This window comes from Tursiops truncatus, chromosome 2 (assembly GCF_011762595.2).
Source record: "Tursiops truncatus isolate mTurTru1 chromosome 2, mTurTru1.mat.Y, whole genome shotgun sequence".
Classification (NCBI taxonomy): domain Eukaryota; kingdom Metazoa; phylum Chordata; class Mammalia; order Artiodactyla; family Delphinidae; genus Tursiops; species Tursiops truncatus.
This window is the reverse complement of record NC_047035.1, coordinates 118,898,130-118,909,551: the sequence shown is the minus strand read 5'-3', so window position 1 is coordinate 118,909,551 and position 11,422 is coordinate 118,898,130. Positions and strand designations below refer to the sequence as shown.

The 11,422-nt window shown below is 51.2% G+C and overlaps 1 protein-coding gene across 1 annotated transcript; it reads left to right on the top strand.

Annotated features, from left to right (window-relative positions):
• Positions 1 to 2,231: 2,231 nt before the first annotated feature.
• CRABP1 (cellular retinoic acid binding protein 1) lies at positions 2,232 to 9,012 on the top strand. The gene is made up of 4 exons (XM_033852630.2): positions 2,232 to 2,398; positions 2,952 to 3,130; positions 5,180 to 5,293; positions 8,732 to 9,012. Exons 1-4 carry the CDS (start codon positions 2,329 to 2,331, stop codon positions 8,780 to 8,782), a joined length of 414 nt encoding a protein of 137 aa, XP_033708521.1. The 5' UTR covers positions 2,232 to 2,328; the 3' UTR covers positions 8,783 to 9,012.
• The last annotated feature ends 2,410 nt before the right edge of the window (positions 9,013 to 11,422 follow it).

Sequence of the window (11,422 nt, the reverse complement as noted above, 5' to 3'; positions counted from 1 at the left end):
CAATCTCACACTCTGATCTGGCCGTGCCCTCCCCTTCCTGGATCCTTCTCCCACCCTTGCTCTGTGCCTGGACAATGCACCAATGTCCTCCATCATACCAGCCCCAACCTGGGGGTGGGCCCCTTCATCTGACCCCTCTGGCCCCATCCTCTCTATTCCTTTACCATGACTTCCCCTCCTGCCTCTTTTCCTCTTTCCCCCTTTGCACACCTGCCAGTCACCCTTACAGCTTCCCCTATGGTCTTGACTCCCAGCGTTGCTGCCCTCCACTGTCCAGCTCCAGCCCCTCCCCAGCCTGGTCTGAAGATGGTGGAGGCCATGTTGCAGGGGAGAATTGGATGGGGCAGAGGCTTGTGTTAGATGGATGGCACCCCTGTTTTGCCTCCTCACTGTACAGATACCAGACGCTCTCTAAAGTGGGTTGGATTCTGTGGCAGCCCTATCCTCTGCCTCCCACACTCAAGATCAGGTACATAATCTGTGGATCCGGTGCAAAATGAAAATACAGGACCCCTTGCCCCCAAATGATTAAGAATTTCAAGATGGCAGTAGCAGATGATTGAACCAACCACTGGGCCCTTCCAAGTGCATGGCCCCGTGTGACTACATAGGTCTCACATCCATAAAGCTGGCTCTGCCCACACCCCTTTCCAGCTGGTGACGGCTCCTCTCCCTTCTACTGTCCTCAGCTGCTTTCTAGGATAGCTCCTCAGGGCCTCAGGGCAGGATCCCAGCCCCAGACACCTCCAAAGGTCCAGAGCCCTGTTCAGCAGGCACTCAGCACAGATTCCTACATTCCCTCCGGAAATCTTCACACCTACACTACCTCTGGGCTGCAGGACACATACACCCTTCTCAAATCAGTGCTTATTGATTGAGCCCCACCTGGCTAAGCCTGTGGAAGAGAGGACAAGTTGATAAACGCTCAGTCCCTGCCCTCCAGGAGTTCAGTTTATAGCAGGATTAAAACTGAAAAAAGAGCAAGACCAAACACGGATTCTGTGGGTTCAGAGAAAAATAATCATATTTGATTAGGAAACGAATTTTCAAAAGAGACAGCATAAAGATGGACTTTCATGAATGGGCAAGATTTTATTAATCCGAGGAGTAAAAGGGCATTCCAGGGAGAGGGCACAGCAGGGGCAAAGGCTTGGAGGTGGGAAGATGCATGGCAGGTTCTAGAATCTTGAGTTATGTAGTTTGCCAAGGCATACTGATGGCCGAATAGTGGAAAGAGACTGGAAGGGAATTTTAGGGTCTGCTGTGGACAGCTCTAAGAGCTGCGGTGAAGTGTCTGTACTCCTGTACTTCCGTAGAGGAGACACTGAGGGGGCTTTAGCTATGGTGTGTATTTGGGATCAAAGGGAGAAGAGAGAAGACTTCCTCCACTTGGCCCTCCCAGCCTGCCTGCGGGCACAAAGCCTCACTTTTCTGCAAAACAGGCCGCTCCTACCCAGGGTTCTGGAGCTTATTCAGTCCACCCCTCTCGAACCGCAGTATGTCGGAGCTACCCGTAAGGGTACAGCAGCCTGGGCTCCCTCCCGCCCTACCAACGTGGAGGACCCACAATCTCGCGCGATCCTGGGTTCTGAGCAGCAGCGCCCAGACGGTGCTGGAGTGGTTTGAGGTTTTTTCGCCACTTGCTCCCATGGTCCTGTTTGTGGTGGTGGTGGTGGTGGTGGTGGTGGTGGTGGTTGTGATGGTGTTATGGAGGTTGGGGGGTTAGGGGGGTAAGAGGGGTACAGAATAGGATCCCGGACTGGGAGTGGAGGCGACTGGGAGTGGGGAAAGGCTCTCAGCCCCTGGTGGACCCACTACCCGCTTATTTTAACTTTATATTATGTATATTCTCAAACAAATGCAAAAGTAGAGGGAATGGTATAATGATTTTCTCAAGTCCCCACCGCCTAGCTTCAACAATTTGCCCCTCTTGGCCAATCTTGTTTCAGCTAACCCTCTCCCACCACCCACTTTAAAGAAGGATGTGAGCAGCCTGGGGGTGGCAGAGGCGCCCCCCCACACCCAGAGTTGTAGGAGAGCTGGTGCCAAGCCTGCACCACTGGAGACTGGAACGCCAAGGGGCAGAGTGGGGGGCACGGTAGGGCTGGGAGCAGGGCTCACGCTGGGTAGGGGCCGCGGGGGGCGGGGGCGGTGCTGGCGGGGCGGTGCTTGGAGCAGCGCGGGGGTTGGGGGCGCTCTCCCGGAGACTCAAGGCGCGTGGGGCTGGGCGCAGAGCCGCAGTCTCCGCCTTGCAGCTTGGAGTGTGCCCGCTGCGCCGCAGCTGTCCGTGCCTGCCGCCACCTTCCCGCCGCCGCCGCCACTGCCAAGATGCCCAATTTCGCCGGCACCTGGAAGATGCGCAGCAGCGAGAATTTCGACGAGCTGCTCAAGGCTCTGGGTAAGCTGGCGCGGATGGCGTGCCCCGACGGGGAGTAGCAGCCGGCGGTGCCCCCGACCCGCAGAGGGTGGGCTTTAGGGACCAACACCAGGCAAGAGGGAGTCCCCGGTGCGATAGTTTGGGGGCGAATTCCAAGGCACACCCCATCTAGAAGTGGCGAGTAGAGCCCGGGATCCGCGCATCCAGAGAGCGTTTGCTGGATGCTTGGCGCTTTCCCCGACGGTTCGGCCTTTATCTCGTGCTAGCTAATCGCGAGGAGAGGTTATTACTGAAGTCCTAGGTGGGTCAGGGACTTTAAAACTGGCGACTCAGTTTGAGACCAGGCCCTACCACGAAATACACTGTGCTGCTCAGGGAAGGCCGCTTACCCTCTCTGAGCCTCAGTTGCTCACCTCGGAAAAAAAAAAATCAGGGCGAGGGCAGGGGGAGGAATGAATCAGTTTTAAGGCCCCCATCTATATATAGTCAGAGGGTTTGAGAAGTGCCGGGCCAGTCCTGGGACGACTGGTGGGTGGCGAGTCCCCGTGAGTCGCACCCATTCTTCCCGGCGCAGGTGTGAACGCCATGCTGAGGAAAGTGGCCGTGGCGGCTGCGTCCAAGCCGCACGTGGAGATCCGCCAGGACGGGGATCAGTTCTACATCAAGACATCTACCACGGTGCGCACGACTGAGATCAACTTCAAGGTCGGAGAAGGCTTTGAGGAGGAGACAGTGGACGGACGCAAGTGCAGGGTGAGGCCCCAGAGTCTGGGCAGCGTTCCCACGTCCCCGCTCCCTAGTGAACCGCTGCAGCCAGACGAACCCCCGGCTCCTTTTGCAGCCAGTGGCGCCCTTTCCTTGCGGGGCGTGTGCACCGGCTGTTTGAAGAGAGGATCTGTGCACCGCGTTGCCCTGGGCTCAAGAGAAAGGCCTACCCCAACCCCTCCCCAACTTCATCCCTAAGTCGCCTTCCGAGGTGCTAACAGCCGCGCCTAAAGTGCGGGCTCTGGGTTGCACCGCGTTCCTTGCAGGGGCTTCCGCAGCAGCGTCTTGCTGCGATCCTCAGCGCGAGCGCAGGAGGCGGGGAGGAGGAGGAGGTTTCAGGGCCACCAGGTTCCGTGGCCGCGAGGCTGCCACGTTTCCTGCCGCAGGTGGAGCGGCAGCTCTCGAGTCCCGCCCGCCCGGGTCCCTGGGCGCCCTGAGAATGCTCTGGATCCAGTTTCAGCAGTCTCGATGGCCCCGGGACCTCTCCCGCCCGCCCTCAGTTTGGTTTCTTAAAGGAAACGACAGAATCTTTCCAAAAGCAAGGCAGATTCTGCCTGGAAAATGGACTAAGTGCTCTCTCTTAGTCCTCCAGGGCAAGAATTCTGTATTTCTTTGTAAATAGGTCCCAGGGTGGATGAACGGGTGGACTGAAGCAAGGGGTTGTAAATTCCTTTTTTAGATGGGCAAAAATTGCATTTGGTTGGTCTCTGGAGTAGAATGGTGGGTTGGCTCCTCATGGATTTTGAGGACAGATGGAAAAACAATTCGCTGCTGCTCCCACTTAGTTTAAAAGTGACAAAATGTCTCCCTCCTCTCCCCAAGGTTTAAAGAAAGAACAAATAACATTCCAGAGAGTGAGAAATTGTTTTTCACCTTTCCTGAGTGGTGCCTGTCTGATCTAGAGTGGGACTCTCTGGGCATGGGGTTTGGGAGGACACAGAGTCACAGACCCCCAGGAGCACGCTGTCCCACAAAGCAATATTTGGCCCCCAGATTAGCACAGCCTGAAAATGATGTCCGGGCTCAGAGCTGGCAGGATTGGAGCCCCAGCCACTGCACCGTTTATAAAAACAAAAGAGCAGGACAGCTTAGAGGGAAGGTCTGGGGGTCTTAAGGTAGAAGCCCTGGTGATAGGCAGGACTCAATTTGGGGACATCCAGTGGTGACTACTGCCAGAGACAGTAATTCTGGTTAAAAAAGAAAAATCAAAGGTTCACGCGACAGCCTGGAGAGTGGGGCTTTATCCCTGCCCTGCCTAGTGAATGTGTCCCATGTGTTAGTTAAAAAGCAAGTATGTGCACATTCAGTACAGCCTCGGAACCCAGCTGTTCAGCATTTTGCTTTGTGCAGACGCTGGGGAAAACTGCAGGGAATCCCTCCTTTTGCCTCCCACCTACAACAGAATGAAGACCCTTCAGACTTAACAATTTTTTTTTCTAGAGACATGTAACCTGGGAAGTGGCTGTGTTTTTATCCTCAGAGTCAGAGACACTCAGGTTTATCAGAGCAGGCTGTGTGCTGCGTTTGATGAGTGCAAACAGAAAGGAAGGCATTATCCCCAAATCCATGCAAGGAACTGCATGGATGTAGTCCGCAGATCTCCTGATCTGCGGACTACAGATGTGGTTACAAATATGGTGTCTTTACCATTCTAAAATTTTGTACTTCTGATATGAGGAGCTTCTTGCCTTGAATAGCCAAATTGCTTGAAGGGATCGTCCATTTTGACATAAATGAATCATTGCGTGCCCTCAGTTTTACTCCTGGAGGTGTAAAATGTGCCTGAGGCTTTGCTGCTTCGGTGAGTGTGTGTGTGTGTGTACTTGTGTAATACAAGGTGTATTTATACCCCATAAAATCCGCGGTCAGCCCTCTGAATTTAGGCTCGATACAGCACAGTACAGAAGGTTCTGAGCCCTGCTGACAGGGACCATGTGTTGCTTCTCTGCACAGCAATTATTCTCCCATGCTCATTGTTGTCTCTGCTCCCACTGCCAAGAGTGTAATTAACGTCACTAATGGTTTTCCTGCCCGCAGAGTTTAGCCACTTGGGAGAATGAGAACAAGATCCACTGCACACAAACTCTCCTCGAGGGGGACGGCCCCAAAACCTACTGGACCCGCGAGCTGGCCAACGACGAGCTCATCCTGGTGAGCAAGGCCCCTTGACCCTGAAACAAGCCCTCAGTTCTCCAGATGTTGCCTGTGGGGGGCCCCAAGATCATCATCTTCACTCATCCATTCAGGGAGAGACACTCTTTGCCCTGGGTTAAAATGTGAGCAGAAAGCTTGAGATGACAGTTTAGGTCAGAGGAAATCATTGTTAGATGGTTGGCAGGAGAGAGGAGTGGCTCAGAGGGCAGAGCAGGGCCTAGAGACAGGCTGCCTTGCTGGCCTCTATACAAACCCATGCATCCCTGTGGTGACTCGCTGACTTGCTTAAGCCGGCCTCCCCTCCAGCCGGGCTCCGAATGCTTGGGCTCTGGGAGGTCCCAGCGTTCACTCTGCAGAAGGGATTCCCCCCACCGCCCCACCCCCTCCTCATTCCCCATTTTGCTGCCTGGGAAAGATTTCAGAAATTTTAGTATGCCTGCACTGAGAGCCTTAAAGAACATTTTTACCCCCGGACTTATAAACTCCAATGGACTTCGGGAGCCAGACAAGTATAGTGATGCTAATTTGGGGCAGTCACAGTGTTAACACAACGTGGAGGGTGGGGCCTTTAGAACCGAGGAGGGTGGACTCTACCTTAAAGGTAATCAGATCGAAACATTTTAAACATCCCTGGCCACACAAAATATACCTGGTGAGGCCAAGTTAGAAACCCCTGTAGTTTAATCACACACCTCCTCCCCCTTTATTTAGGTACAGGGGCAAAGAGGACAGAGGAAAGGACACCTCCCTGCCACTCTCCCTTTGTGTTTCAGAGCAGACCAAGCTTTCCTTGTAATACCCTTCCCCGTCCCCCCAACGCCCCCACTAGAAAAGGGGAACGCTGTTGTAGGTAACCAGGAAATGATATCCTTTGTTCTCCGTCAGACCTGTTGTTAACATCTCCACTCAAAGACTGCCTGCCTGCCCCACCCTAGCAAGTGTCACCCTGAAATGTCGGAAAAGGAGGTGGCAAGGAATGCTAGGACAGGACTCGCTGTGTGACCTGGGCATGGCCCTTCCCTCCCTGAGCTGTAAAATGAGGGGTTGGGCTAAAGTTTGATCCCTGAGGTCTCTCTCAGCCCTGAAATTACGTGTTTATTCTGCAAGAGGACCCTAAATTGAACTGTCTCTATTACTTTAACGGAGGCTGCTTGATCTCACTCGCTCTCTCCCCTTGTCCTTCCCTGAGATGATTTCACATACTTTCTTTCATGAGAAGGGACTGGCTTCATTTGCAATCTGGTTCATGTTGTTTCAAGGACAGGAATAGTTGATGGGGTTGGGGGAGCAACTTGAGGCTGAGACATGGAAATTTAGGAGGAAAAGGCACATAGGGTTCATTGGTCCAGGGACAGAAAATAAGGAGATGATTTTAGAGTGTAGCTAAGGGTTAAGTAGGCTCCGTGTGGTCCGTGAGAAAGTGTGATTTTATTAATCTCAGTAGTATCTGAGCAGCCAGCGCATGGGCCCAATTCTGCTAGGAGAGCTCCACCACTTCCAAGTCTCCCACTACAGCTCCACCCGTGCATCCTTCCCTGGCTCCGCATACGCGCATATGAGCCTCAAAGGGCGGATTCATTCTTGGCATTTGGGTTCTAAAATGTGGGCTTTTGTTCCAAGGGTTATTATCATTAATAAATCCAAACGTAGGGAGATGCTGTCTCTGTATAACAGGAGGAAATTTATTCTAGTTCACTTAAATAAGCTCTCCCAGCACCCCCAGCTGTAAGTTGCCTTCCTTTGAAAATTGAGTGTAGTCCCTTAAACGACTCGGGCACATTATACGAGAGTTTCTTTCAGGAACCTCTGAGCATAGTCTGCAGGCTGAGAAGGACATTTCAAATGGGATTGGAAATGTAGCGATTTCTTCTCGTTGCGTGAAGCCATTTGTTGGCCTGGGGGAGGTGTCGGTCATTCCAGCACAGGTATAGAGTCCAATCCCCAAACGCTGGCCTTCCACGTGACACTCCGTGGCCATAGAGCTGGAAGAGTTTCAGAAAACTGACAAGGTTCTGAGCGGTCTGGACATCTGAGAGTTGAATTTCCATGGGAACCCCCACTTCACCCTGCCCCAGCACCCAGCATCATCTGCATTCCTCGCTAATAAGGAAAGGGAAGAGGACAGGGAAGGTGTCCAGAGCAGGTACAGCTGTGCCGGTGTGATCAGAAGTTCCCTACTTAGAAAAGAGGCTGGTGATAGGCATTTGCTTCCTTCATAATCACTAATGACTCGTATTTCCCTGAAACACACATGTTTGAATAACATCCTGACTCATGTTCCCTGAGAGCATCTCATGGTCAACTGAGGGACCCGGGGAAAATCCAAGTATATTCAAGCTCTGAGTTCAGGGCTCTTAACCTCAGGCCCCTTTGACAATCTGAAAGATAGGGACCCTTCCACAGAAAAATGTACGTCTGCAAACAAACATATCTACGTCAGTCTACAGAGTGGGGAAATTCTGTTTGGTTTTTTTTTTAAATTTTGTGGGTTTTTTAACATACATATTGCTTTCTCTGTTCCAATTGCCTGTGAGACACCTAGGAGAGCAGGCCTATAAATAATTGCTAGTTTTTGGAAGAGTTGAGACAGCTTACTTACAGTGATATCATTTCAGAGGCCAGGAGAAAGCCGTGCTCCTCCATTCATGGAATGATTTGTGTCCTCCCCACAGCAAACAAACAAACAGTCACAGAATAGTAGCTGGAAAGAGCTGTGGGATCTTGTTCAATTGCACCCCTCCCCTTAACTCCCTCCCCCCTCCATCCCCAAACTGTCCAAGAGACCAGAGCAGTGCCCCAGCTCACCCAGCTGTGAGTTGCAGAGCTGGGTCTGGATGCCACTGACACTGTGCTTTTGCAGTTGAGACCATGTTTCTAGCTTGCAGGTAACCTGAGTATTACTTATACAACATCTCAGGCGTCTCCCACGCTTGACAGTTGCTTCCTGGAAGGTACTTCTACACCCTCCCTGAAGCTATCCCAACTGGCTGGTCAGTGCTGAACCCCAGGGCTCCAGCTGCCCAAGCCCCTTGCTCTCTTGAAGTCACTTGAAAAGAGACAGAACCACTTCAGAAATGTCCAATATGGCATACTCCCCGCCACCCACTTCAGTTTAATTTAAAAAACCAAAGCCAGGAAACTTGCATTTTTTATGTCAGCATTCCCAGGTTCCAGAAGTAGTGGAAAATTGCATACAACATAATTCTATACCCCTGTTGCCTCTCTGCCAATACAGAGTGTAAGGGAGGAAAAAAAGAAAAAGAAAAAAGAAAGAAAGAAAGAAAAAAAACCCTTAGGGCTGAACATGAGTGCACCGCACAGGAAATTGAATGTCTGTTACAGAGTTTTTAACAGGGCAGTAAGTGGCCTTATTAGCGATCTGCTTTAAACATTTTTGCACAGACATCTGCACTGATTGGTTTTCCTTCTCTGCAGACGTTCGGCGCCGATGATGTGGTCTGCACGAGGATTTATGTTCGGGAGTGAAGGCGGCTGGCTTGCTCCTGCTTTGGGGGTGGATTCATGTTCCCCGAGGAATGTCATAGTTCTGAGCTGCCAGTGGACCTCCTCTTCCCCAGTATCAACATTAGGTGATCCTGTTTTCCCCACGATAATGCTGTAGTGTTTCCCCCGAAGGCTTCGTGCCTCTGTGTCCCTGGTGCTCCATAGTTTGGCATCTCTATGGTTTCATCAGCCATTAAACTGGTTGTACACACCTCAAGGCTTTCTCCTTCTTTGGACTGACTCTTCAGTTTCCACACAAGGTCATGGTGTACCTGTTGACCCCAGCACTGCATTGGTCTGTGTAGTGATTTCTGCTTCTGCCTGCTGCCCAGATGCAGTGCTTGGAGCATACGGCAGGGGTTGTGAGCTGGGCTTCCTCTGACAGGATTCACACTGCAGATCCAGGTGTGTCTGGATCTCACAGTGTTGTTTTTTAATTGAATTAGCTGATATATTGGTGGTTCCCAGCAGGAAAGGGAGGGCATATTCAGAAGGGTTAACTGAGGAGAGCTCAGAATGAAGGGACTATTTGCACAGGCATTTACATGGACGGGATGAAGAGAACCAACACAGGATGGTGAGACACTCAGAGACAAGCAGCAGGGAACCGGTACTCCCCTAGACAGAGGGATAGAGGGGTCACCAGACCACAAGAGCTATAGCCTGGGAAAGAGACCACCACCGTGTAGGAGCTGTGGCAGTACACAGAGGAATGTGATCACTGCCAAAACAATGGCCCCAGTATGTGGGTAGATGGAGGTTCAGAGGGTCGGGGGAGAGTCTCTGGCTTGCAACAAGGGCGTTAAATATCCTGACCTCCCAATTTTCAATCTCTGATCTATCTATTCTAACCACTGGTCAAACCCATCTGGAATCTAGAGGGCAAGAGAGTGGGGAGGGGGAGGGAGGGCGAGGGTGCTGCCCACAAGAGTCACCCTCCCAGGACATAGCCAGGAGAAGAATGGATCCCAACATGCAACAGGACAATAATCCACAGTCGCCAACTTTAACATTTGAAAATTAGATTTTACACGAAAATCTGGACTTCTCTTTCCTTAGGAGAAAAATTGGGAAAATCTGGCATCTCTCATGGGGCCACAGGTGGCTTGGCAGCGTCCCCCTTTTTAAGTGGAACTTACACCCTCTGCCTCCCCATGGGCCCCACCATTGCCCCTGCCCTCCTTTACGTTGACTGCCCGGCTTCTTGGGCGTTTCTCCTTGCCATCCTAGGCACAAGGGTTCTTGGCAAAGCCAGGCCAGAGTTGGCTGATCAACAGTGTTTGGGCATGGATGAAGCCAGAAGACAGGGACCCTTAAAGAGCTCACACCTAAGCTGATGGAGCCGACACCTAAGGCCCAGGTGCCACCACCTGAGTGTAAATGAGGACACCTTTACCTGACTTCTCACACCTCTGCAGCCCAGAACCCTACTTTGCTCATGGGGGACCTCAGCCTCCTCTCAAAGACTCTATTGCTTACATCTAAGAGGAGTTGTCTGATGACTTCTTGGAGGAAAGGGGCTGGAGGAGGACCCCTAAGGAAGGGGAGGACCTGGGCTGCTACGCAGCACCACTGGTTCACTTAGACTCAGAACATAGTCCGTAGCCTGTTTCTCTTGAATCCCGTTCCTTCTTCATTTTCCAGAGGAAAAGGCGCAGTGTTTCTCATTCCCTCTTGGAACACTGCTCATGGGACCTTCACATTCCATGGAACCCAGTATGGGAATCGCTGCTATAAACTTCAACCTTAAAATATTTGTGTGTACACACATTGCATATGATATATAATATACACATACGTGTAGGATGAACACCTACACAAAATATCACTGTCATCAGAATAGTCTCACTAGAATGCTGCTCTAAACATGTCACTCCCCTACTCAGTAATCCCCATGGTCGGAAACAGAAAGGTCAAACCCTGGCCTGGACTTCAAGCCCTCCAGGACTTGGCCTCACCAGGTAAAACAGAAAGAATGAGGGCTTTGGTGTCTGTCAGACCTGGCTCCAACTCCTGGCCACACCTTTAGTTTACAAGTGCTAGAAACCCACCCCCAACCAGCCCCAACAAAGAAGAAGGTACGCTGCTACAACGGCTGGACCTTGGAAATATTGTGCTAAGTGTAAGAAGCCAGTCACAAAGGACCACATAGTGCATGATTCCATTTATATGAAATGTCCAGAACAGATAAATCCATAGAGACAGAAAGTAGATTGGTGGTTGCCTAAGGCTGGGGGTGTTGGGGGAAAAAGGGAGTAAAGAGTTTCTTTGGGGGGTGAAGAAAATGTTCTAAAATTGATGTGGTAATAGTTGCACAACTGTACAAATACACTAAAAACCACATTTTAAATAGATGAATTGTGTGTAATGTGAATTATATCTTAATAAAGCTTTTTTTTTTTTTTTTAAGGAATGTGCTGACCTCCCTGGTTGTGAGGAATGCCAGGGAAGCTCTCAGGACTCAAGCAAAAGCTGCAGGAGCTGGGCCTTAGGGCCTAGAATCTGAGGCAGAGCCCCTTCCATACCTCTCCCTCCATCTCTTACTCCATTTTGATTTCCTTACAGAACTTGTTCAGGTCACATGACCACCCCTGGACCAATCACAACTGAGGGGAATAGGGT